Source organism: Rhineura floridana, chromosome 4 (assembly GCF_030035675.1).
Source record: "Rhineura floridana isolate rRhiFlo1 chromosome 4, rRhiFlo1.hap2, whole genome shotgun sequence".
In the NCBI taxonomy this organism is placed as follows: domain Eukaryota; kingdom Metazoa; phylum Chordata; class Lepidosauria; order Squamata; family Rhineuridae; genus Rhineura; species Rhineura floridana.
Genome location: NC_084483.1, coordinates 101,687,376 through 101,715,176, shown reverse-complemented (window position 1 = coordinate 101,715,176; position 27,801 = coordinate 101,687,376). Strand labels below are relative to the sequence as shown.

At 44.3% G+C, this 27,801-nt stretch overlaps 1 protein-coding gene across 10 annotated transcripts in view; it reads right to left on the bottom strand.

Moving 5' to 3' along the window:
- Positions 1–27,801, bottom strand: part of L3MBTL3 (L3MBTL histone methyl-lysine binding protein 3) — a 145,056-nt gene that overhangs the window by 95,612 nt on the left and 21,643 nt on the right. For all 10 annotated transcript variants that reach the window (XM_061623832.1, XM_061623833.1, XM_061623830.1 and 7 more), the window contains 4 exons: positions 6,478–6,589; positions 4,625–4,781; positions 3,366–3,498; positions 2,526–2,610 (listed from right to left, as the gene is read on the bottom strand). In XM_061623832.1, the coding sequence (XP_061479816.1) occupies positions 2,526–2,610; positions 3,366–3,498; positions 4,625–4,781; positions 6,478–6,589 (487 nt within the window). The remainder of the gene's footprint in view (positions 1–2,525; positions 2,611–3,365; positions 3,499–4,624; positions 4,782–6,477; positions 6,590–27,801) is intronic.

Here is a 27,801-nt window from a genome sequence, read left to right as displayed (position 1 = left end):
GCCCTCTCCCTTGTTGCCAGCCTCCAAGCTTTCCTCGGAGTAGGCATCCGGAGGAGGGCCTTAGATGTGGAACACAGTGTATGGATGGGTCGTATTGGGAGAGGCGTTCCATCAGGTATTGTGGTCCCAAGCCGTGTAAGGCTTTATAGGTTAAAAACAGCACCTTGAATCAAGCTCGGAAACATACAGGCAGCCAATGAAAGTGGGCCAGAATCGGTTTTATGTGTTCGAACCGTCTGGTCTCTGTTACCAGTCTGGCCGCTGCATTTTGCACAAGCAGCAGTTTCCAAACCATCTTCAAAGGCAGCCCCATGTAGAGCGCATTGCAGTAATCTAACTTGGAGGTTACCAGAGCATGGACAAGTGAAGCCAGGTTATCCCTGTCCAGATAGGGGCGTAGCTGGGCCACCAACCAAAGTTGGTAGAAGGCATTCCGTGCCACCAAGGCTACCTGAGCCTCAAGTGACAGAGATGGTTCTAGGAGAACCCCCAAGCTACGAACCTGCTCCTTCAGGGGGACTGCAACCCCATCCAGGACAGGTTGGACATCTACCATCCGGTCAGAAGAACCACCCACTAGCAGCATCTCAGTCTTGTCTGCATTGAGCCTCAGTTTATTAGCCCTCATCCAGTCCACTGTCGCAGCCAGGCACCGGTTCAGCACATTGGCAGCCTCACCTGAAGAAGATGAAAAGGAGAAACAGAGCTGCGTGTCTTCAGCATACTGATGGCAACGCACTCCAAAGCTCCGGATGACCGCACCCAACGGTTTCATGTAGATGTTGAACAGCATGGGGGACAGAACTGACCTCTGTGGAACCCCATACTGGAGAATCCAGGGTGCCAAGCAATGTTCCCCAAAAGCACCACCTTCTGGAGCCAACCTGCCAAGTAGAAGTGGAACCACCGCCATGCAGTCCCACTCCCAATTCAGCCAGTCTTCCCAGAAGGATACCATGGTCGATGGTATTGAAAGCCGCTGAGAGATCAAGGAGAATCAACAGAGTCACACTCCCCCTGTCTCTCTCCCGACAAAGGTCATCATACAGGGCAACCAAGGCTGCTTCTGTGCCAAAAGCAGGCCTGAAACCCGACTGAAATGGATCCAGATATAATCGGTCTCATCCAAGAGTGTCTGGAGCTGGCCTGCCACCACTCATTCAAGGACCTTGCCCAGGAATGGAACATTTGCTACCGGCCTATAGTTAAGATTTTCTGGGTCCAGGGAGGGTCTCTTCAGGAGTGGTCTCACTACTGCCTCTTTCAGGCAGCCAGAGACCACCCCCTCTCACAGAGAGGCATTAATCACTTCCCTGGCCCAGCCGGCTGTTCCATCCCTGCTAGCTTTTATTAGCTAAGAAGGGCAAGGATCCAGCACAGAAGTGGTTGCACGAATCTGTCCAAGCACCTTGTCAACGTCCTCAAGCTGTACCAACTGAAACTCATCCAAGAAATCAGGACAAGGCTGTGCTCTGGATACCCCGCTTGATTTAACTGCTATAACACTGGAGTCTAAGTCCTGGCGGATGCTAAAGATTTTATCCTGGAAGTGCCTAGCAAATTCATTACAGCGGGCCTCAGATGGTTCTACCATGTCCCTGGGGCCAGAGTGTAATAACCCCCGGACAATTCTGAAGAGCTCCGCTGGATAGCAGATTGATGATTTGATAGTGGCAGCAAAATATTGTTTTTTTGCTGCCCTCACTGCCCTTAAATACAGCTTACCATAGGCACTTACCAGTGTGTAATTGCATCCACCAGGAGTTCGTCTCCATCTGCACTCAAGCCGTCTCCGATATTGTTTCATAGCTCTCAGCTCTGGGGTATACCATGGAGCCGTACGAGTTCTACACACAGGGCGCTCAGGACCAATCATGTCAACCGCCCAGGTCATTTCTGTATTCCACAGTTCAACCAGGGTTTCGACAGGAGCACCAGCCCTATCTCCCCAGAGCCCTTTGGAAACCATCTGGATCCGTTAGTCTCTGGGGGCAGACCAACTAAATAGGTCCCCCACCCTTGCAGAGGGGAAAAGCCGCTGTAAGTCTAAACTTCAGCAAGCAGTGATCTGTCCATGACAGAGGGACTGATGTAAGGCCCCCCACATTCAGATCACCATCTCCATGTCCAGTTGCAAAAACCAAGTCTGGAGTATGTCCTGCTACATGTGTTGGGCCCAAGCAGGACTTGAGTACATGAGCACTCTCCCTTCCTGTAATTTCCAGCAACGTGTTCGGAAGCATACTGCCAGTTAAGGACCAGGCTCTTCAACAAAGCTTATCATCATCCCAAATTATTTATATTTTTCGGTGTGCATGTAAGCTGTTTAAATGCACATTGAAAAATACAAAGTTTACAAACACATGTATCACACAACTATATCTATCAGTAAGCAGGAATTGCCTTTTGTTCCATTAAGAGTGTTCACTCAGTGGATTTGTAACATGACACAGAAGAAAGAGGCCCTTTAGATTACAGAAACTGATGAAAACCTTATACCGATACAGGCTCACATATCAACTTACTCTGTTTCAGAACTGCCATTTCTCTTTTCCTTTTTCGTGTGGCTCTCTGAGAGACTCTTAGTATCCTCCCTTCAGATTTCTCCTCCTAAATTGAAAAATTAAAGCATACTTCATTGAAGTAACTTTGGGGCACACAGATTTTCAGGTTGTTCTCGTCTCTCTGACATTTACAGTTCAATCCTACGTTTGTTTACTTGGAAGTAAGTCCTATTCAGGTCAATGGGTCTGACGTCTTAATAAGTATGTTACATTAAAAATGTATGAAGTAAATGGAACAATAAGGTAATGTTTCCTGAAACATTTGCTAGGAAGGCCCACTCATGGAATGTGGTCTTTGTTTGAAATAACCAGGGGAGAGACATCCACCTCCGTCCTTGTGCTCCACCATCCATTCCTGGCCCGCTCATTTTCTTTTAGTTATATTTCTGTCTCAATTAGAATACCAGTTGGAAGGACCTGTCCAATTTTATATATTCTGTTTAGCTTGAGAAATAATTAAAATTAATAAATTTGCAAACAATAAATTATTACTGCCACTGATAGTATAGTGACCAGCACATTGCTCTCATTCCCACATTGCTCATCATCTTCAGGGCACCAAAAGGTATGGTTGGATCAGACCTGGCTACCATAATCACATTGGGACACTCACAATGGCTTTAAAAAAAAAAATTAAATAGCATTTAGTTTACATTTGTTAAACATTTCAAAGACGGCAACTCTAAAAGCACAGATGCATTTAAATACAGAACATTTTTGAATGACTGTAAAGCTAACAAACAGGTCTTTACAAGCACAGATTAGTTTAACCTACAAGCCCATCAACTGGGCCATACTAACTGCTTCCTCGTCCTTCTTGACTTTGTCCTCCATACATTCTCCCTTTGGAGGCGATTTGGTTTTTCTTTTTTGAGTTCCCTTAGAAGAGTCTTCATCACTGAATTCTAGTATGTCTTTGTTCTCCCTTTGCTCTCTAGAATGAGAACGAAATAACATGGACTACATTACTTCATTTTTTAAAAAAAAAACGGCAATGATTTTGAAGGATAAATTTAAACAAAGTCAAGACTGGTTTTGTCTAAAAAGTTTTTTTTAAAAAATTGCAAGTGCCAAAAGTTAGGATGAGAAAAATCCTGCAAAACAAATTGCTCAAATTTACACAACACAAAGAATGCAAGCATGCACTAACTGTTCATTGATGATGAGCCGAGGTGTGTTTAGTTGTTATTGAAACAGTAGCAAAATAGGGTGTTCAAATTTGAATCAGTGATTAAAATCAAGTTTCCTATTAATATATCTCTTGAACAAATATGCATACTAACTGGTTGCTATAAATAATAAAAATGCATTTTAATTTAATTTTAATTTAGGGGATTAATCCAAAACCTTTGCTCACATGACTTACACAAAGCAGAACTGTACCTGTGTAGGACAGAAGAGAGTTTTCTGCTTGACTTTTCTGCATATGAACAAGGACATTAAGCAACACAGATTTTAGTTCAACCTTCCCCAACCCAATATTCCAGATATTGTTTGACTACAATTCCCATTAGCCCCAACCAGCATGACTAATGATCAGGAATGATGGGCATATGTAGTCCATCAACATCTGGAGCACCAGGGTGGGTGAAAGCTGCCTTAAAGGCTGTAATCTTGTACACACCTACCTGGGGGTAAGTCCCATTGAAGGGCAATGGGACTTACTGCTGAGTAGGCATGCATAGGATTGCACAGTATGTGCACAGAACTGTCCATAAGCAAGAGCTGGTAATTACTGGGAAAAATAGTGTTTCATGGCAAGTAAATGTTCATACTGCTTGAACTCCTTGACAAAGCTCCCAGTGATTTAAATAATTCCAGTTCTGTGTAATAAAACCTTCAGTATTCCCACTGCAGTTACAAAAGAATTCTCTCCCCTTGTCTCCGGATATTCAGGCTAAAGCAGTAGATAACGAGCCAATAAAAGTCCACTATAGATAGTAAACAAATTTCGTTAGCAACTTAGCTTGAATTTCCCATGCTGCCTCAACATTCTCTTAAACTGCAGCAGTATTTACATGAAGTACCACATTATTCACATGTGTGACACTAACTCTTACTTGTTTATCTGATGTGTGCATTTTTGGCTGCAAGGTATTTCTCCAGCTACAAGCTCCACTGTGGTTCCAGAGTGAAAACAATTTTCGCAGACATGAAGCCCACCCACTTTGGCAGTTTCCTTCAGTTTTGGTGGTACTTCTATCTTCTCTGAGAAGGCTACACAATGGAAAGATCAGTGAAGTTTTATTTATTTATTATTTGATTTATATCCCGCCCTTCCTCCCAGCAGGAGCCCAGATTTTGAGATGGTATTGTGAAAAATATCATACGTATTTGTAAACCATGCCAAACAGAAAATACCACTGCAGGATATAATTTACCCAAGACTTTCAAGAATGGCTCATGCACATTCATGCTACTTTGAAAAAGAGCTTCAGGTTTCTAAACAGCTCCGTTTGTTTAGAAACCTGAACTAACATTTTACAAATATCTTACTGGTTTTCACCTATAGCTCAACAACAGACTAACCAGTCCAGCTTTAACTATTTTGTACCAAGTGGTTTGTAAGTTTCAGAATGTATTTTTTTATACTAACCACCTTTCAGTCTTCTGGAGCAGAAGCGAATATTAAAGATGACCAGAACAATATCATATTGAAACTTGTTAGTACCACCTTATAGGTATTTGTATAGGTAGTACTAAGTAAGTAGTTCCATCAGCACAAGGAGTTCTGCTTGTGCAATAGAACTTTCTTCCTCTCCTCCCTCCCCAGATGTGTTCTAGGGGTTCCCCCACTCCTACAGGGTAGATTTGGGGATGGTGCAGGGTACACAAGGGAAGGGAAGGGGGAAGACCAGTTGTCCTGGTGGTAATCATTGCACTGACAGGACAGGTTAGTTGAATATTGCCCTTAATTCTGAAGACAGCAATTTGTTACATAGACTTTCCATGGACACACTAGTGTGTGATCATGCTTCAGCTTTATCACGTGGTATTTACACTGCAGAGGTAGGAATCTTAATCTGTGGAACTCCCTTTGCAGAGAAGTTTGAGTGGGGATCAGACTTAGTTTTCTTTTTGGCATCAAGAGATTATTATTGTTATTATTTTGCACCGCCTTTTAACGCTTGGCTTCTGTTTTTGTCTTACACTGATTTGTTTTTGAAGATTTTATTATATTGCAAGTTTTTATCTGACAGCCATTGCCAAAGACTGGCCTAAATTATTAGTAACAGAACAAACTGACAAACAAAAATTTGCCTTCAAATAATTATTCAACCTTTGTTCAAATAAGGATCCACCATATCCCAGAGATAAGAGTTAGTACTATGGTGGGCAGTATACAACAGAGAGCAGCTACACAGCTCATGGAAACAATACTCCTTAACAGCAGTGTTATGTTAAGCTTGTCTTTGCATTTAATGCAATGCTTAAAAAGTCAAGCAGCTCGTGGGCTGGGCATTCATCAGGATCAGTACTGTGGCTGTCAGGGAAGGGTGGGGGTCCTCTCCCTGCTACATTTCCAAAAACAATCTCTCCCCCCTCTGCTTCTATGGGCATTGGGTGCAAATGTGAGCACTCCTCTGAATGCAAATGGTCTCCTGCCTGTTTGCTATGGTCCTGATCCTGATCCTCCTCCCTCTGCACTTTTTTTGTTTTAAAATGCATGTAGTTTGGTCTTCAGGTATATATTCATAGAATTTGTACTACTGCAGTGTGCCTGTGCAAACTGCTTGTTCAGAACAGTGTTTAACAGGCTGCACTGTATAAGTTCCATTTTTCAGAAATGTTATTTTTGGTAACTACACAACTTGACGTTCATATGATTATGTCACAACTACAAACTTGTTTTGTACAACAATTAATTCACTTTTGGTATGATAATTAACAAAATTAATATCACCATTCTGACCTTCTTGAGCAGTTGGCACTATCCAGGTTGTGGTAGCTGTAGCCTTCTTAACACTTTCCATTTCTGTTTCATCAGTGATTACTTCCAGGGCACCAAATTCATTTACACGAAACTGATTTTAAACATAGGTAAAAATTAGAAAAGCTCACTGTTCCTTTAAGGAAGGTCTATGTAGCTGTAAACTATAGAGTTCTTACTAGGGTTGCCAGGTTCTTGGCCTGAGACTGATCCTGTATCTTTAGGAGAAGAGAAAGTCAGCCAAGTGCAGGTGTTCTTGCAACGTTGTAATGAGAAAAACCACAAGGTGGAATTCTTTCTTCCCCCTGCACAACTTTTAAAGATACAGGAGACCTCTTGGAGGCTGGGTCTGGCAACTAAGAGGTCTTCTGTATCTTTAAAAGTTGTGCAGGGGAAAGAAAGAATTCCACCTTGTGGTTTTTCTCATTACAGGGTTGCAAGAACACCTGCACTTGGCTGACTTTCTCTTCTCCTAAAGATACAGGATCAGTCTCAGGCCCTGAACCTGGCAACCCTAGTTCTTACTATGTATTTGTTCTTCACTATAACACCTGACTTCATAATTACCACAGTCCTTACTACATTTACATTCAATTTCTCTCACAAGATACTATGCTCAGAATGACAGCCTACAAAATCAGAACTATAATGATGCTACACTCTTGTATTGCCACCTGTTTCGTAAGAATAAAATTCCCAGGATCCAGCTCTAATGCAGGCTGGTTCACTGACTATAGTTGCAAGTTTTATACTTGAAAACGTTAATAGCTGGTGATCCTGTATAGAAACTTGGGATTGCATTCAACTAAGTCCTATTCAGAGTAGACCTACTAAAAGTAATCAATCTCAGTTACTCATGTCCGTTAACTTCAGTGGGTTTACTCTCTGAGTAGCACTAGTATTGAATACCACCCTTAGGATCCTTGAAATCATACGAACTAACATAGGAAACTACCTTATACCAAGTCAGACCACTGGTCCATCAAGCTTAGCATTGACCATACTGTCAGTGGCTCTCCAGTGTTTCCGACAGAGGACATTTCCATTCTGCCTGGAGAGGCCAGAGACTGAACTGGAGACCTTTTGCATGTAAAGCTCTACCACTCAGCCATGAACCTTTCCTCCCATTCCATTTAATGCATTTAACCCATTAAAAAGTTTTTAATACAGCCATTATTCCTAAAAAGGTAAAGATCTCCTGATGTTTGAGCTATGAGATCTACTGCTTGGTAGAAAAAAGTAAATATGAATTTCTATATTTCATCCTTGCAGGAGCTTCCTTCACATCCAAATTAATGTATACCAGCACACATGAAAAGCTGAGGGTAGGATGGTATCTAAACTCCAAGGGTGCTACTTCTCATGTCTGTTGTGCAAATGCCTCCCCCCCCGGTATACAAGACTCTGAAAAGTGGTATTTTTTTTGAGAGACACTTATCTAGGGAAAGTTACAATCATAACATACTATAAAATTACAAAAAGGAATGGAGTGGAGGTTGAGAATTTTTTTACAGTTTGGATGAACCAATAATTACTGATTAGAGTAATTACAAACAAATTATCAAAAATATGATCCTCAAATTCTTTTTATTAGCTTGCCAAAACAAATCATGGTTGTTAGTCATCTATAGACACACTGATGGTCTGAAAGAAACAAAGTACTGAATTCTCAGTTCACATGAGCTTCCCTGCCTAACCACCTGCAAGACACGCTTCCTTGCCATAAGCAAAATATGCAAGTGGCTATTTACAAGCCTGATATATTACAATCTTTTCAAATACAAAGTATTTTACAGATCCGACTTCCAAAAAGAATGTTAACTCTCTTGAGTTAGTAGTGAACCAAATTAATCATGGAGAGCAACCCCCTTTCTGGCAACAAATTTGTAACCAGGCTATATCCTGAATTGAGAAATCACTAGTAGGCCACCAGCATTCTCTCAGTCTACAGACTCACACCTGCATGAGCTGAGATACAGGCAAAATCTTTTTAAACCTTCCCCTTTTCTCAGCTTCTCATGAATTTCAGTCCAACTCACAGGAGCAGAAGGGAACAGCTGAGGCACATCATACAGTGTAAAAAACCAAAGGAAGAGACTGCTCAACAAAGCACGCAGAATGACCAAGTCACAGATCATTAGATTACTGGAATGAGTTAATAAATCTAACTTCTTATTTTATAATTTCAGGAATAATTATCCCCTTGGAGAATGGTCCATTGGACTCACCTGAAGGGTGATTTTCACAGGTACACCTGCCATCAGATTGGGTACTACTGCCATCTAGCGTCCGAAGGCAAGAATGCACTAGAGTTAAAACCTGGGCCTCGGGCCCCTCCCACTCCAGTCTTCATTTGCGACGAGTCCAAAGTGGTATATCTGAAAGGAACTAAAGGCCAAAGGCCGCAGCAGCAAGGAAAATAGAGGTAGGAAAATCGGAACAGGAAACATCATAGAACTTGCTACCAAAAACACAGGTTTTAACTAAGTGAGAACAGAACAGAGCACTAAACTTACAGCATAATTTATCTAGAAATCCCCCACAAGGGAGGGACGTGATGGCAGGCGTACCTGTGAAAATCACCCTTCAGGTGAGTCTAATGGACCATTTTCCACAGGTAGCCTGCCATCAGATTGGGATGTACCAATGCAGCCCCTTAATAGGGAGGGACTACAAACAGCTTACGAATCAGAAAGGACATGTTGAAGGACACGTCTCCCGAAGGAGGCGTCAGCCGAAGCATAGTGATCAATCTTATAATGCTTCACGAAGGAGTCAGGGGTAGCCCATACCGCCGCCCTACATATGTCAGCAAGAGGAGCATTAGTTAGGAATGCCGCCGTAGCTGCAGCTGACCTGGTAGAAGGAGCCGTGATGTTAGACGGCACTGGCAGATTAAGAGACTGATATGCGATAGAAATACAGGCTCGTAGCCAACAGGACAAAGTGGATTTAGAAACCTTTTTTCCCAAAGACCTAGAGTGAAAGGATACAAATAATGCTTCTGTCTGCCTGATGTCTTGGGTGCGAGAGAGATAAACCTTGAGTGCTCTCCTAACATCCAGCGAATGCCAGGCCTTTTCGAGGGGATGGACCGGCTTTGGGCAGAATGAAGGAAGTATAATATCCAGGCCACAGTGGAATACTGAGGTGACCTTTGGACAGAAGGATGGGTCAACCCTCAGAATTACTGAGTCCTTATGAAACACGCAGAGGTGATGGGCCGATGATAAGGCATGTAGCTCCGAAATTCTTCTTGCAGAAGTAATAGCAACGAGAAAAAGAACTTTGTAAGATAACAGTCTGAGGGGTACTGAAGCAAGGGGCTCAAACGGAGAGCGCTGTAAGGCTTGCAAGACCTTAGAGAGGTTCCAGGAAGGAAAATGGTGGCGTACAGGCGGAGAAAGGCGGGCAGCCCCTCTTAAAAAACGTTTGATGAGCGGGTGAGCTCCCAGGGGGGCGGCCGATGAGGAAACGGATAAGATCGAGGAGATGGTGGAGGCATGGCGACGCAGAGTGTTTGGTCGGAGTCCCAATGTCAAACCTCTGTATAGGAACTGTAGAACATGCTGTACAGTGGCGTGAGGTGCTGAAAAACCCTTGGAAGTGCACCAGTTGGAGAAGGCACGCCAAGTACTCTGGTAAATGCGAGTAGTTGACTGTCGTCTTGATGCTAAGATAGTGTCTATCACCCCCTGAGAAAGTCCAGCAGTATTCAACTGCGTCCGTTCAAAAGCCAGGCCGTCAGGCTCAGCCAGGTCGGGTCTGGATGCCAAACTGGTCCCTGGGTGAGAAGGTCCGGCCTGAATGGGAGGGTCCAGGGGTCCACAACTGACATCGAGAGAAGGTCCGAGAACCAAGGTCTGCGAGGCCAGTATGGTGCTATTAGAAGAATCCGAGTCCCTTCTTGTCGGAGTTTCGTCAACGTCCTGCCCAGGAGGGATAGCAGGGGGAAGGCATACAGAAGCCCATCTGGCCATGGTGTTGTCAGCGCATCCACTGCTTCTGCCCTCGGCTCTAGGTACCTCGAGAAGTGACGAGGCAGCTGGCAGTTGTGGCTGGAAGCGAAGAGGTCCACCGAGAGGGGGCCAAACCGGAGCTGGAGGAGGTGGAACACTGCCGGATGAAGCTTTCATTCCCCCGGGTTGACCAGTTGCCTGCTGAGCCAATCGGCGGTCACGTTTAGAGCCCCGCTGAGATGTTCTGCTCGTAACGACAATAGATGGTTCTCGGCCCAGTCGAAGATTCGGGTCGCCTCTTCCTGTAGAACCCTGGACCTGGTACCCCCCTGTCTGTTGATATGAGATTTCACGCAAACGTTGTCCGTACGGATGAGGACGTGTTGTAGACAGAACAGAGGCTAGAAGTGTCGGAGGGCCAGATGAGCAGCTCTGAGCTCCAGCCAGTTTATGTTGTGATTTAGGTCCTGAGCGGACCACACGCCCTGAACGAAGGTGGAGTTGCAATGGGCTCCCCAGCCGGACAGACTGGCGTCTGTGGTGATTAGGACTCTGGCTGGGTCCCGAAAAGGCATCCCCTTGCTGAGGTGGGTTGTCGCTACCCACCAGCGGAGTGATTCCTTCAACGATGGGTCCAGCGGAATCACACGATGGTTGGACTTGGTGATGTCCGCCTGAAGAGGTAGGAGGGCCCATTGTAGAGGTCTCGAATGATGTCGAGCCCATGGGACGATGTGAATTGTGGAAATCATTGACCCTAGGAACTGCGCCAGGAGCATGACATCTGCCCTTGAGCGATGTATCAGTAAGGTTGGCATGGTTGTGATGGAGGCAATACGATCTGGGGACAGGAAAAACATGGCTAAAGAGGTGTCCAGTATAGCCCCCAGGTGCTGGAGGCATTGGGTTGGCTGCAGGTGACTCTTTTCGGCATTGATCAGCCAGCTGTGAGTGTCTAGGGTGTCTAGGGTGAACTGAAGTTGTCTGTTGGCCAGGTCCCGGGAGCATGCTCGAAGGAGGAGATCGTCGAGATAGGCGTAAATGTGAACCCCCTGTAGGCGAAGAGATTCCATCATGGTGGCCATCACCTTGGTGAATACTCGAGGAGCCGAGGAGAGGCCAAATGGCATGGCACGGTATTGGAAATGGTGGTGGCCTAGTGCGTATCTCAGGAATCTTCTGTGATCCGAGCAAATTGGAATGTGTAAATATGCGTCCTTCAGGTCGATGGACGCTAGGAAATCCCCTTGTTGTAGAGCTTCCACAATAGACGCCAGAGACTCCATCTTGAAGCGGCGGTACTTGACAAAGCGGTTGAGAAACTTGAGGTCTAGGACCGCCCTCCATGAGGAATCTCGCTTGGGGACCGTGAAGAGGACGGAGTACACGCCTTGCAGCCTTTCGGATGGAGGTACTGTCTCTATAGCGGCTATGTTTAGAAGATGGCGTAGGGCATCCTGCATAGCTGCACTGCATGACTTGGAGACGGGGGAGAGGCAAAATCTGTCCGGGGGTTCCCTCCAAAACTCTATGTTGTACCCCTGGGTGAAGATTGCCCTGACCCAAGAGATTTGTGTCAGAGTGAGCCAGGAGCTGGAGAAGAAGGAGAGTCTGCCTCCAATGGGAAAAGTGTCAGAACTGCCTGCGCTGACGGGCTCCTCTGCCGTAAGAGGCTGAAGCGGCTTGCCTGCCTTGGTATTGGGCTCTGGGCTGGAAACGTTGTCTGGGCCAGGGTGCCCTGGAGGGACGGAAATCTGTAGGCCTGGTATCCCATCCTTGTCCACCAGGTCGTCCTCTCCGAAAGGTCTGGAAGGAGCAGTAAGGAGTAAACCGCCGAAATGGTCTGCGGTCATCTCTTCTGACTGTGGCTAAGGCAGGCTTACGATTGTCCTTGGGATCGACCAGGACAGCTTTAAGTGCGTCGTCGCCAAAGAGCATAGCGCCCGAGTATGGGGCCATGGACAAGTTAGTTCTGGCGGTAGAGTCAGCATCCCAATGTTGAAGCCATAGGGTTCGATGAGCAACAATGCCAGCCGCCAGAGCCTGTGCACCTTGGTGGGTTGCGTCTAACGTGGCATCAGCCACAAATGCAGCAGTCTTGTGTACCTTGAGTAGACCCTTCCGTAGCTTGGCGGGATCCGGATTAGGGTCGTCCAGAAGGTCATCTAGCCACATCATGGAGGCCCGTGAAAAGATGGAGGCGGCAGCAGAGGCCCGGATGGAATGGGTGGATGCCTCGTGGATCTTTCGGAGGACAAAGTCGAGCCGCCTCTCCGAGGGATCCTTGAACTGGGAGTCTCCTTCTTTCGGGAGGAGAGACCGAGACACGAGATTGGAAATGGGTTGGTCCACCCCCGGGACGTTCAGGAATGACATGAAGTCCGGGGCCAGGGTATACAGCTTGTTGGCCAAAGTGGAGGAATGGCGCGGACGTAGAGGGCGGGCCCATTCTTCTCTGGCCAGCTTGTTAATGGGATCTGGCACAGGGATAAAATGATCCACTGATCTAGGCGACTTGAGGACTCTGGCACCCTTCACCGGAGGGGCAACCGGTGGTGTTTGTTCTGGTTGAATGCCGAGGGTGTCCATTACTCTGCGAGACAGAGGAATGATGTCTGCCGGGTTGAAAAGGCGGTAAGAGTAGTCCTCATCTGGGTCAGATTCTCCACTCCATTCATCAGGGTCAGCCTAGAAAAGGTTTAAGTAGTCCTCCATCTGTGAGGATTCCACGCCCACTCTGCCCCTGACCACATCAAATGGGTTATGTGAGGGTAGCGGGGCATCATCATGGCAGCTCGGTAGTCTTGCAGAGGTAGACTGCCGTGAAACTTCAGGCTGAGAGGATACATGAGGTGGAGGCTGAGGCTGATATAGGCACCCAAGCATCTCTCGTAACTGTAGCAGAAAATCTGGAGTCAGCTGTATCCCTGCAGGTGGAGGTGCATGAAGCTGCACAGATGGAGTCAGGTCAGATTGGCGAGGGGTTTGGCTGGGGAAGCCTTCAAACTCATCCTCTGAGGACTCAGAAGGAGACTGAAAGAGCGCAGGCACCGCTGCGTGCAGAGGCTTCTCCGGGAGTGGGGGTGCAACGTAGCGTGTCCTCTTGGGCGGCCCGTGGCCAGACAGGTGTTTAGTCTTGGCTAAGGCTTTAGCGGGCTTGTGTTTAGGTGGCTTGCGTAGAGATGAAGCGATGCCCTGACGACCTGCTTTAGAAGCTTGTGGCACCTCTGGGTTCTGATCTGCCATGTCAAAGTCTGGATCATGCACACAATGGGGAAGGTGCTGAGATCAAAGTCTGGATCACGCACACAATGGGGAAGGTGCTGAGATCAAAGTCTGGATCACACACACAATGGGGAAGGTGCTGAGATCGTGGATGTACGCCCACCAATATTAAGCGCCCCACTAAACAATCAGGACTCCAAAAAGTAAGTAAGAAGTAGAGGTGTATTATTGGCCACTAGCTAAGTACACGCACACAATGGGGAAGGTGTGAGACCACTAATTACACTGCCAGGAAAAAAGGATGCTTTTCTTTAAAAAGAGCAGCGTGGCCAGGGCTAGATACACGCACACAATGGGGAAGGTGCGGTACCACCAAAGTGCACTGATGAAAACTAAGCCTCAAATAGTGGTGCACATAAGGGGATACACACACACAATGGGGAAGGTGTGGTATCTCTTGACTATAGGTCGTTCTAAAGACACAGGTCTCACATGCAGAAATACTTTAGAATAGGGGAGCCTAAATTAAGGCCCAACAGGGCTGAGAGAGCAGCTGGGACAAAACGCTGCCTTATAGGGCCTCAAGAAGCCTCAGAAAGGAAAAAGCTTCAAAAATGCAAAAAACAAAATGGCAGCCGCAAAAACAAAATGGCGGCCGCGATATCAGGGTTGCCTAAATAAGACCCCAGGAGGGCTGGAAAAAAAAGCAGCCGAGCCTAAATAAAGCACCAACAAGGCTGAGAAGGCAGCCGGGACAAGAGGCTGCCTTATAGGGCCTCAAGAAGCCTCAGAAAGGAAAAAACTTTAAAAGTGCAAAAAACAAAATGACGGCCGCGATATCAGGGTTGCCTAAATAAGACCCCAGGAGGGCTGAAAAAGCAGCCGAGCCTAAATAAAGCCCCAACAGGGCTGAGAAGGCAGCCGGGACAAGAGGCTGCCTTATAGGGCCTCAAGAAGCCTCAGAAAGGGAAAAACTTTAAAAGTGCAAAAAAAAACAAAATGGCGGCCGCGATATCGGGGTTGCCTAAATAAGACCCCAGGAGGGCTGAAAGAGCAGCCATAGGCCAAAAAACGCTGTCCTGGGGCGTGGGAACGGGTGGAGAGCCCGCGAGGGATCCGCAGCCTCAGTGAAATAAGGCCCCAGGAGGGTTGAAAAGGCAGCTGAAACTGAGCAGGGGGGATCCGCAGCCGCGGGACCCCCACCCGACAAAAAAGCAGCAGCTGCCGCTTAAGTAGCCTCAGTGACGCACCCCCAAACAATCCCAAACGGGAAAACAAAAAGGGGAAAAAATAACGCCAAGGAGAGATAAGGAACAATATACTAGGAAAAAATAAGAAAAAATTGCACACCCTCTGAACACCAACATGGGGAGGGAAACAAACAGGTGAAAAAAGGTGAAATGGAAGAAGGAATAAAGACTTATCTATCGCTCTGTCCAACAATTTAACCTGCCTCGAAGGCAAGAATGAAGACTGGAGTGGGAGGGGCCCGAGGCCCAGGTTTTAACTCTAGTGCATTCTTGCCTTCGGACGCTAGATGGCAGTAGTACCCAATCTGATGGCAGGCTACCTGTGGAAAAAAAAATTTCTGCTTTGGATTTTTTGGAAGGCTACAGGTAAAACACCAATACTGGCTACAGCGTTCAGGTTTTATATATATATGTATATAAAAAAGTTTAGAAGCAAAAACACATTCCAGAACTTTCATCATTAATTCTACTGGTCTATTCAACTGATAGACAGAAATTAGATTGTTATTCCTGCTTATATACTGGTTTTATATTTGTTGTTCTACTTTACTGAGACATAGTTTTGGATTGTTTTGTGTTTATTCATTCCTATTGATATATGGGCCTTTACTGTATGCATTTGTATCATATTATATTATGCCTGAGGCTTGTATTGTATATGTACCTTATTATTAACTCATTATATTAGGCTACAATCCAATACACACTTACCTGGGAATAAGTCCCATTGAATTCAATGGAGCTTACTTCTGAGTAGTTATGTATTGGATTGCAGCCTTAGTCATCTATTAGTCATTCTACATTATCACACAATGTAACATACACTAGGAGGGTTAAAGGAGAAGTGCTTGAGGAATTCAACTGAGCACCCAGTCTCTTTAGTTTTCACTTCCTACTTTATACCAGTAGAAAGAAAGAAAGAAAGAAAGAAAGAAAGAAAGAAAGAAAGAAAGAAAGAAAGAAAATAGGTGCAAAAAAAAAGTGTAGCACACCACTACCATCTAGTGGTCTTTATAAACATGTATAGTCATTTCATTGAAATTAAATTTGAGAATCAGCTTTTCTTTTTGGCCTAACTCCTTCTATGCAAGCAAGGAAAGGAGGCAGCAACAGCTTTGAAAACTTACCAAAATGTCAGTCAGTCATCTACCACTTTCGTTTCACCAGTGTCCAGTTTTATATTGCAATCTCCTCAGAGCAGGAGCCTGTTCTCAGTATAAGAGTATATACTGAGTATAACACAGAGGACAATGATGGTGCTATTTATTTATTTATTTTCACATTTATATTTTAGGGATGTGCTAGAATTCCACCCAATTCGGATTTGGTACCGAATTTTCCATTAATTTGCTTATTCTCTATCGTTGTGGATCAGATTTTGATGTATTGATTTTCCGCAGCTATTTTTGAACAGATTTTTTTTAAAAAAATCCTCCTCTAAAATATTAACAATGATAATTTTATCAATATTCCTTTCAAAATATTGATCTTAATATCAATATTTTTTGTGAGGAAAAAACCCAGATTGGTAAAAGCAGTGGCTAGACGACAAAGAACAAACTTGCATTAATACCAGCCTGTTAGGTCAACAGAATGCTTTTGAACTAGCACCAGCCAATAGATTCCATCCCTAATTTATAACCTGCCTTTCCTCCATGGAACTCAAGGTGGCATGCATGGTTCTCCTCCCCTCTCCATTTTATCCTCAGAACTACCCCGTGAGGTAATTAGGCTAAGAGACTGTGACTGGCCCAAGGTCACCCAGCAAGCTTAATGGCTGAGTGGGGATTTGAACCCGTCTTCCAAGTCCTACTCTGACACTCTAACCACTGCACCACATTGGCTCTCATCATCAACATCAACAACCTAAAATCATGGGAGCAAGAAAGAATAGGGAAATCACCTTTTAGTTTTCATCTTTTGCTCAGAAGCATAAAGCATAAAACCTTTTCTTACTAATTTCTTGCCTTTAATAATTTCTCAATCATTTCTGTAATTTCTCTCTCTCCCAGCAGCTCCTTGTTGGGAAAGGAGCTATGGCATCCATGTTCAAGCAGATGTGTGAGGGGAAAGAATGCCAGGGCCCCAAAACATTGTGTGGTACTTCAGTCTACCAGCCCCCAAGTTTCCTGAAAGGAGGGTGGGGGAAAACCAGTGAGCAATTTAAAAAGAATAAAAAAGGGGGGGAAAGAGCTGGGATTAATTTAACAGAGACAGACAGAGGAGAGGAAGCAAGAGGAACAACTCAGTTTCTAAACTACAAAATAGGAAGGAATGGAGTCCAATAACTAAAGCAATCCACAGGTGAGCGATCCATTTCCTAGACCTTCCTCCAGCTACACAGGCCTAGGTTGGGATGCAGCTTTAGACCTCAGGCTCTGTCCCTCCCTTGGCTGTAAGGAAGAAGACTGTGGCTTCTGCTCACTGTCTTCTCTGGATGGCTGTTTTTCCTTTTCCTTTCCTCTTTCTGGTCTCCTCGGTTTCTCTTTCTTCTTTGAATCTCTTCAAATAACTCTCCTCAGAATCCATTCGGAACACTCAGTTTTGTCAGACCAAAATTCTTCAATCCGAATCCGTTAAAGATCAAAAGAAGTACAGTAGGGCCCCACTCATACAGCAGGTTCCGTTCCAGGCCCCCGCCGAAAAGCAAAAACTGCCGGAAAGTGGGGCCCTACTCAGCTGTAGTGCATGAGCTCCCCACCCTACAGTTTATCATGTGATCAGCTATAGCCGCCATGCTCCAGCTGACAGCGCTCAGCTGGAGCGCAAGCTCCCTGTGCTCCAGCTGAGAGGGATCAGCTGAAGCACAAGAGCTCCCCACGCTCCAGCTGATCAGCTGTAGCGTGCGATCAGCTGTAGCACAAGGAGCTCATGCGCTCCAGCTGGAGCTCCCCATGCTACAGCTGATCGCCCCGCTGGTGCCACCGTATTAGCAGACAAGGCGCTGACAAGCCAAGCCCTACTGTAGTGTTTCTGGATCCCGCTGAGTTACATTTAATAAAGCACTCTACTATAACCCTAAAGAGACTATAATCCTAAAGAGACCCTTCTTGTGTTAATCCCAAAGATTAGCCAGTGGGTTTGTGTGCTCAAATCATCCCCAGAAGGTCAACATCCAGGCAGTGCTAATACAAGGGATTGATATTAATCAAGCTTCCAAGGAAAGAAGTGGAATAACTTGTAAATGGTATAAAACCAGGTTTTATTGTAGATTTGTCTCTTGCTTCCCCCAGGCCATTAACTTCTCCATGTGCCATTTGTGGACAAACTTCCTGCATGTACATATTTTCAGGATAATTTTTAAATTAATACATTAACATGTTTGGGTGTAATGACAACATACAGGGCACACGTGAAAATATGGCACTTGAGAGACAAAAAAGCACTTAATCCTAAAATACTCCATATACTGCCACTCCACCAGGAACCAATTTTAAATTATTGCAGCTTGTCCAATTTGATGGACTTGAATCCAGAGGTAATGGTGACTGTATGCACTCAGAGTGATTCAAAAAAGCAGAATATTTCACATGTATATACGTTCTTCAGCTTATGCTATATCAGCTCCTCTAGTCCTCTACACAGCACACAGCAATTGTAAAGCACTGGTTTCTGATTTGAAAACGCTGCTTTGCCTGCCATATGGAAAAGTTCCACTCCTTGAAATCCTGCACTAGACTACTAGTGTCTACCATGCTAAGTTCCAATCACTTTGTGACTTTTTAAATTTCCCCCTCATTTGAACATTTTATTAATAATTATTGTATTAAAACAAATTGTAATGTGGAATGTTAGACACAAATTCGGATAATGAACAGGCCCACAAAACTGCAATTTGCTTGCAGACAATCTTCAGACCAGAAAAATGACTCAAGGCAGAGTATAAAATTTATTACTATAGACAACACAACACTAAAAACACAAAATGTAATCTCTAATCTCGTGTAAAAATTTTAGAAGAAAAAAAATCAAAGGGCTTGCAATTCAGTGTAAAGATCTACCTACTGATAATAAATATACCTTGCAAAATGGCTTTCTTCTTCATTCTTCTTCTTTTGGGCCAGGAAGAAATTTATGAGTCCCACAAGGCTAGAATGGTTGGGGATGTGAACCTAAAGACTTCTCACTTGCCCTAAGTGTGGCTTACTTCAATTATCTGAGTTATCAGGAGCAATCTGCAGCAGATCAAACTGTTGATCAATTGTGATTCAAATCACACAGGTTAGCCTTGAGGTTCTTTAAGACTCTCCCAGTTCTATGATTTTATTAAATACTTCCAGGGCAGACTCCAGAGTGGGGCTTTGTCGGCATTTACTGTGGCCCTCACGACCAGCCATTCTCTTTGAATGGAGCACCCAAGAACATCAATGCAGTATTAGATAATTCTCAGCATTTGAGAAGAATGGACCAGTACTGAAAATTGACTTGCTTTTCCCATAATATAGTTGCTGTTGTTTATGGATACTGGTCCTTTATGATAAAGTACATCCAGAGCTTGGGAGATTACTTTTAAAAAGTAATAAATTACAGTTAAAATTACATGGCCCAAAAAGGTAGTAATTACCGTTACAATTACAATTGCTTTGAAAGTAACTGATTACTTTACTTTTTCTCAAAAGTAATCACTACAATTACATTTGTTACTTTTTTAAAAAAACGCCTACAAGGTGCTGGCCTTGGCTGCTGCACATCTAAGTAGCCTAAAACATTAAAAATAAACACACGCATACAGAGGCAGTAGAATAATTCTTTTTATCCATAAGATAGCAATAGTGGTCTCTCCACTGGTAAGGGAGGTGGCGAGGGAGGCAGAAGCCACTAGTCAGATTTTTGCATGTCAAACCAAGTGCAACCCCCCCCCCAGCCAACAAGCATAATGTCTCACACTTAACCATCTCCTGGACCCTGCCTGCCCCCAAGTAAGGGATACTCACCCAAGCAAACATTTTCCCCTGAGATGCAAAAAAGTTAAAATACTGTAACTGCAGCACAGTAGCCACAGAAGGTGCTGGAGGCCACTTTGTGTGCCAAGTGCAAACACAGTATACACATAAACATGCACATGTTGTCATCTTTCACCTCCACAGTTCTTTATCTCCATTCTCCTGCTGCCTCCTATTATTATTTATTTTTTTATTATTTAATTTATATCCCGCCCTTCCTCCCAGCAGGAGCCCAGAGAGGCAAACAAAAGCACTAAAAACACTTTAAAACATCATAAAAACAGACCTTAAAATACGTTAAAACAAAACAAATTTAAAAACATTTTTTAAAAGGCTTTGAAGACATCTTTAAAAAAAGGTTAAAAAACATTGTTTTTTACAAAAGGTTTAAAAACATATTAAAAAACAGTTCCAACACAGACTGGAATAGGTCTCAACTTAAAAGGCTTGTTGAAAGAGGAAAGTCTTCAACAGGCGCCAAAAAGGTAACAGAGATGGCACCTGCCTAATATTCAAGGGGAGGGAATTCCACAGAAGAGGTGCCGCCACACTAAAGGTCCTTTTTCAATGTTGTGCAGAATGGACCTCCTGATAAGATGCTATCTGCAGGAGGCCCTCACCTGTAGAGCGCAGTGATCGACTGGGTATATAAGGGATAAGATGGTCTTTCAGGTATCCTGGTCCAGAGCTGTATAGGGCTTTGTACACCAAAACTAGAACCTTGAACTTGGTCTGGTAGCAAATGGGCAGCCAGTGCAATTCTTTCAGCAGCAGGGTGACATGTTGGCGATACCTTGCCCCAGTGAGCAGTCTTGCCGCCGCATTTTGCACCAGCTGCAACTTCCGGACCAACCTCAAGGACAGCCCCACATAGAGCGCATTACAGTAATCCAGCCTGGAGGTTACCAGTGTGTGGACAACAGTGGTCAGGCTATCCCAGTCCAGAAATGGCTGCAGCTGTCTCACCAGACAAAGCTGATAAAAGGCACTCCTAGCCACGGAGGTCACCTGGGCCTCTAGCAAAAAAGATGGATCCAGGAGCACCTCCAGACTATGAACCTGCTCTTTCAGAGGGAGTATGACCCCATCCAAAGCAGGCAACTGACCAAGTATCTGAACTCAGGAACCACCAATCCACAGTACCTCCATCTTACTAGGATTCAGACTCAGTTTATTGGCCCTCATTCAGCCCACCACCGAGTCCAGGCAGCAGCCAAGGGCTTGCATGGCCTCTCCTGATTCAGATGTTATGGAGAAATAGAGCTGGGTATTGTCAACATACTGCTGACACCTCGCCCCAAATCTCCTGATGACCACTCCCAAGAGCTTCATATAGATGTTAAACACCATGGGGGACAAGATGGTAACCTGCGGCACCCCACAGCACAACTGCCAGGGGGGCGAAAGATTATCTGAGAACAACCTTGGAGATAGGATCAGAACCACTGTAAAACAGCACGTCTATCCTTCTCCTCCCTTATCCATGTTCTTGCTCTCCTGCTCCTTTTTCCTTCCACTCCATTCTTCACCACCACCACCATCCATTTTTTTAAACAATTGCTTTCTCCACTCCACCCCATCTCACTCCCCCTCCTCCTCCCTCGTCACCTCCTACCCACCCACAGAGCATGAGGGAAGAGCAACGCTGCACAGAAGCCCAGTTCGAGGCACATGATTTTCATCCAAAAAACAGTGGAGCAGAAGACTTCCCCTGCTCCCTCCCAAGTAATGCCCAAAAGTAATGCTGGAAACATTACAATTACTCCTCAAAAGTAATAAAATTACTCCTTGTTCTGTTACAATCAAAATGTAAGGAATTACCCACTCGTTCCTCAAAAAAGCAATGAATTAAAAGTAACTAATTACTTCCAAGCTCTGAGTACAGACTGGCAGGCAAGCCTTCTTCCGACCACTACTTTGAAAAATTCAGTTTACGTTAAGGTGTGCATTTGTGGGCAGCCATCATGGCTCCTTTTCTAGCATTCTCATCACGAATAAAATGATGAAGCTATAGTCCTGTATCACATGTATGCAGCCTTGGATACCATGATTGAAGAAAGGCAGGATATAAATGTAAGAAAATTATATAAACTCACTCCCTGTAAGCCTCCCTGAACTGGCTGGAACTTGCTTCCAAGTAGATATTCCCAGGATTACACTGTTAATCTGCAAAAACGAATTGATATCTCTTGTTATCTTATATCTGCCACAGGTCAAACATGGGGTCACAAGGAATGTACAGTATATTGCAGCTGCTTTTCGTTCCTCAGCCAAATGGTTTCTAGCTCTTTAAATACATTTGCCAGAAGCTATCATTTGTGGAGGCACGTTAAACTTTGCACAATGTGAACCCCTCACAGCGTCCTACTGATCATAAGCAAGGAAACTTCAGGCAACCACAATCACAACATTCCTATTCATCAGTTCTAAAATGTAACAGCCTATTATTACAGAAAAGGCCCTCAATGCCTGTTATGTCCCATCAATAAACATTTACACGATCTATAAAATGTAACTGTGTATAAAACACCACACTGTTTGTATGGCTTGTAGTGTAAAGGTAGCCTACCTGCTGATACAACTAAGAATGCTTATGAAATCCTCTGCAGAATTTCTCTCCAGATTTTGAGGTTCTGTGTTACTGGAAATGTTTGGCATCCTCTGTTGTAACTTTTAAACAAACTCTAAATACTTTTTTATTACACCAAGCTTTTTACTGATTTTATTGTTAACTGCCTATATTTTATCTGATGCTCTTTTTGACTTTTTTATTCTGTTGTTGCATTCATTTCGTCATTTTTGTAAGCTGTCTTGTGAGGGCTTGCCCTAAAAGGGCAAGAAATATATCTATTTATTTCCACAAAAGCCTTAAAAAGATTAGTTGTATCTTTTACACTGATTTATTTACTGGCTTATTTTTGGAGTATACATGGAGTGTTAATTTCTTTTGCAGAATAGCAAGAAAAAAATTAAATTAAATATTCAATGGAATAAAGTTTTTCTTGTGCAAAATCAGTAATCAAGATGTCAAAATTCTTTTGCAAGCAGTTAGCGAGCTATTGCATCTCTCCAGCAGGTTCTTCTCAGTTTAGAACATATTCTATATGGAAATATATGTTAAATATATGTATCCCTGCAAAGAAATATAGGAGGATGAATTGGTAGCTCCACCGAGAGTATCTGGATTAAAATAAATGGGACAAGCAATAAAAGGAACGTGGTAGTTGGAGTCTACTACCAACCATCTAATCAAGGAGAAGACAAGGATACAACTTTTGAAAAGCAAATTGCCAATGTTTCAAGGAGGCATGATGTAGTAGGAATGGGAGACTTCAATTACCCCAATATCTGTTGGGAGACAAATTCTGCCAAACATGGCCCCTCCAAGAAGTTCCTGACTTGTATGGGAGATACTTTCTCTTATAGAAAGTGGAGGAAGCAACTAAAGGACCAGCTATCCTTTACTTGATTCTAACCAACAGAGATGACTTGGTGGATGAAATGGCAGTTACGGGAACTCTAGGGGAAAGTGACCATGTTATACTAGAGTTCTCGATTTCAAAGGAAGCAAAAGCTGATAGTAGCCATATGCGTACCCTGGACTTCAGGAAAGCCAATTTTAAGAAACTCAGAACAGTAAGTAAGGTTCCGTGGCAAGCAGCCCTAACAAGAAAAGGAGCCCAAGATGGGTGGAAGTTTCTAAAAGAGGGGATTCTAACAGTACGATGGCAAACAATTCCGTCAAGGAAAAAAGGGGGAAGACAGAAGAAGAAGCCAATGTGGCTTCACAAAAAGCTTAGACATGACCTGAAACAAAAAAGGACACATATACAGGAAGTGAAAGGAAGGCCAGGCCACAAAGGAAGAGTACAGACAGGTAGCACAGAATTGCAGGGATGGCATCAGGAAGGCTAAAGCTGAGAATTAGCGGAGGTTAGTGACAGATGTCAAAAGCAACAAGAAAGCTTTCTTCAGGTACATCCATAGTAAAAGACAAGAGAAAAGAAATAGAGCAACAGCCACTCAATGAGGATGGCAAAATGATAACAGATGACAAAGAAAAGGCAGAAGTGCTCAATTCCTACGTTGGCTCAGTCTTCTCCTAAAAGAGGGTCTATGACCCTCCTGAGAAACATGAAGTTGAAGGGCCAGGATTGCAGCTTGAGATTAATAGACAAATGGTCAGGGAATACCTAAACACTTTGAATGAGTTCAAATCTCCAGGGCCCAATGAACTGCATTCTAGAGTATTGAATGAACTGGCTGAAGAACTCTTGGAACCACTGTCTATTATCTTTGTGAAGTCGTGAGGATGGGCGAAGTGCCAGATGACTGTAGGAGGGCTAATGTTGTCCCTATCTTCAAAAAGGGAGGAACCTGGGAACTATAGACCAGTCAGCCTGACATCAATCCCTGGAGAGATTCTGGAGCAGATTATAAAACGGTCAGTCTGTAAGCACCTTGAAAACAATGCAATGATTACTAGAAGCCAACATAGATTTATCAAGAACAAATCCTGCCAAACTAATATGTCATTTTTTGATCTGGTAGCCTCCCTGGTAGGCTGTCGAAATGCTGTGGACATACTATATCTCAGCTTCAGCAAAGCTTTTGTCAAAGTGCCCCATGATATTCTGATTAGCAAGCTCTCTGAATGTGGGATGGATGGAACAACTGTGGATCCACAGTTGGCTACAGAATTGTACTCAGGAGTGCTTATCAATGGTTCCTTCTCAAACGGGGGGGGGGGGTAACAAGCGGGGTACCAGTCCTAGGCCCAGTGCTATTCAACATTTTTATTAATGACTTGGATGAGGAGGTGCAGAGAATGCTTATCAGATTTGTAGACGATACAAAATTGGGAGGAATAGTTAATACCTTGGAAGACAGAAACAAAATTCAAAGGGATCTTGATAGGCTGGAGCCTTGGGCTGAAGACAACAGAATGAGATTTAACAGGGGGAAATGCAAAGTTTTACACTTAGGAAAAAGAAACCAAATGCACAGCTATAAGATGCACAGTTATAAGATACTTGATACAGCAATACTATATGTGAGAAAGATCTTGGAATTGTTGATCACAAGCTGAATATACATCACAAAATGGCAAATGCTACTTTAGGCTGCATTTACAGAAATACAGTTTCCAAATCACGTGAAGTATTAGTTCCCCTCTATTTGGCACTGGTTAGGCCTCACCTTGAGTACTGCATCCAGTTCTGGACACTACACTTTAAAAAAGATACAGAGAAACTGGAACAGGTTCAGAAAAGGGCAATAAGGATAATCAGGGGACTGGAAACAAAGCCCTATGAGGAGAGACTGAAAGAACTGGACATGTTTAGCCTTGAAAAGAGAAGACTGAGGGGAGATATGATAGCACTCTTCCAAGTATCTGAAAGGTTGTTACACAGAGGAGGGCTAGGAACTCTTCTCGATCATCCCAGAGTGCAGGAAACGGAATAATGGGCTCAAGTTACAGGAAGCCAGATTTCAGCTAAACATTAGGAAAAACTTCCTGACTGTTAGAGTGGTACAACAATGGAACCAATTACCTAGGGAGGTGGTGGGCTCTCCAACACTGGAGGCATTCAAGAGGCAGCTGGACAGGCACTTGTTGGGTATGCTTTAACTTGGATTCCTGCATTGAGCAGCGGGTTGGACTTGATGGCCTTATAGACCCCTTCCAACTGTATGATTCTTTGAAATCCAATGAGAGTAAAATGATTTGCTTTATTCATTACACAGCATAACTTTGAACCTTCCTGGCCTCCCCCAGATTGCTTCTGGACAGTGTTTTGTGAGGAGGATTCTGGCCACCATTCCCTTTAGGCAGGGGAATCACACAGACAATAGTGAATAGAACTGCTGTAGCAGACTGAGCATGTGCCAAAGATACTGATATCACAGGAATGCATAGAGGAGGGTGGTTGGTACAGGGGGCAGAGCATCACAGTAGCATAGAATAATTGGATGAAACCATTGCTACGCTATGACGAATGCAGGAGTATATATATGTCTGTATCTAACCACCATTTTAGTTGAGTTATGTACTTTGCTCCAGTAAAGTGCTTTGCTGAATAAATAACCTTAAACCAGACTTTGGCTTCGTTATTAAGTCTTCTCCAAAAAGAACCTAGTCGTAAATTCCACAACATTTCCTGGTGTTTGAAGTAGGATGTGAGGATCTCCTGTCTGGGGGACCCCGAAGGGGGGAGGTTGGAGCGGCGGACTGCACACACCCCGATAGGTAAGAGGACCTCATTTTGATCAAATCCTCCCGCTTAGCTCCCACCTCAACCCCGGGACTTCTGGACAGGCGGTAAGAACTTCCCACAGTTTTTCGAAGCTCCTGCATTAAGGTCTCCCCGGTTAGGCCAACACTCACGACGAAGGGTAAATGGACCCATTGTCACCGGTTTGGGTGTTAGGATTGGTTCTGGAGGACATCCTAATGAGCCATGACTGAAACAGATACTGGCCCTACTTTCTCTTTGTCTGTCGGGGACGCCTGACTTTCTAAACTGCTTCTTTCCACCACCTGATCAGTTTCAGCTCCAGACAAAACATGGGTGGGGGGTGTCTTGTCCCGATGAAAGAACCCCTTTGGGTTACATATGCCAAAATTATGGGACCCATCTGGGTACAAAAACTGCCCCAAAGCTGGTGAAGCTGGCCCATTGGTGGAATGGGTACACCTTTGACCAGCCGGATCTTCAGTTTCCAGAAAATGGCACCTCTGACATCGACAAGCTTACCTATTTACGGGGAATTCTGGAAACCACAAAGCCTAGGCAAATAGATTTCTGGTTCCTGTGGGACAAGGGAGCCAGGCGCAGAAAGCAGAAATCTATAGTTGTGAGTCTTCAGGACTCTAACAAAAAGTTAAAAGCACAACTGGAGGAAAAGAAAAAAGAAATTGAGAAAGAAAAAGAGAAAAACGTATGCCAACACACCTTGCAGCCATTGTACCCATGCTTGCAGGCCACCACCCCCTTGCTGCCCTATAACGAAGACGCGGAGGACATCTTCGACACATGGCCCCCTTGACTGGACTGCAGACTATGAACTGGCTTTTACTTCCCTGAAGAAACCATTGGCTCAAGCTCCTGCCTTGGGCTGCCCAGACTATGACAAACCTTTCTCCCTCTATTGCCATGAACGAGAGGGCTTTGCTTCTGGAGTACTCTGTCAACCCTTTGCATCTATGTTACACCCAATTCCCTATTACAGCACTGAACTTGATCCTGTGGCAAAAGGCTTTCCGCCTTGTCTTCGAGCCCTTGCTTATTTATTTATTTATTTATTTAATTTCATTTATAAACCGCCCATAGCCAATGGCTCCCTGGGCGGTGTACAACATACAATAATACAATAAATGAACAAAATCACAGATAAAAATACAAATTCATAATAACACTAAATGATATTAGCATAGCTAAAACATTAAAACAGCCTCTGTTGCTCTGCTCCAGAAATCTGATGACTTAGTCCAATGCCATCCCCTTACCCTGCTGGTTCCTCATTCTGTACATCTTCTTTTGCTACACAGGAAAACTCAGTATCTTTCTTCTCAACGCCAAACTCGCTATGAAACCATTCTGCTAACCCCTCCTAATCTGGTCTTTGAAAGCTGTCCCCCTCTCAACCCTGCTTCCCTTCTACTCCTTCCTTCTGATGGAGAACCTCATTCAATCCCTCCTCATGATCATTTACAGGTCATTGAACATCTTTCACCCCTTGTCCTGATCTCCGTGATGTTCCTCTGGATAACCCTGATCTTATCCTTTTCACAGATGGCTCCTGCTTTAGAGATGACACAGGAGTTCTCAGAGATGGTTATGCTGTGTGCTCTCCACATGAAGTCCTAGAAGCCTTTTCCTTACCTACTCTCCTGTCTGCCCAAACTGCAGAGCTTGTGTCTTTACA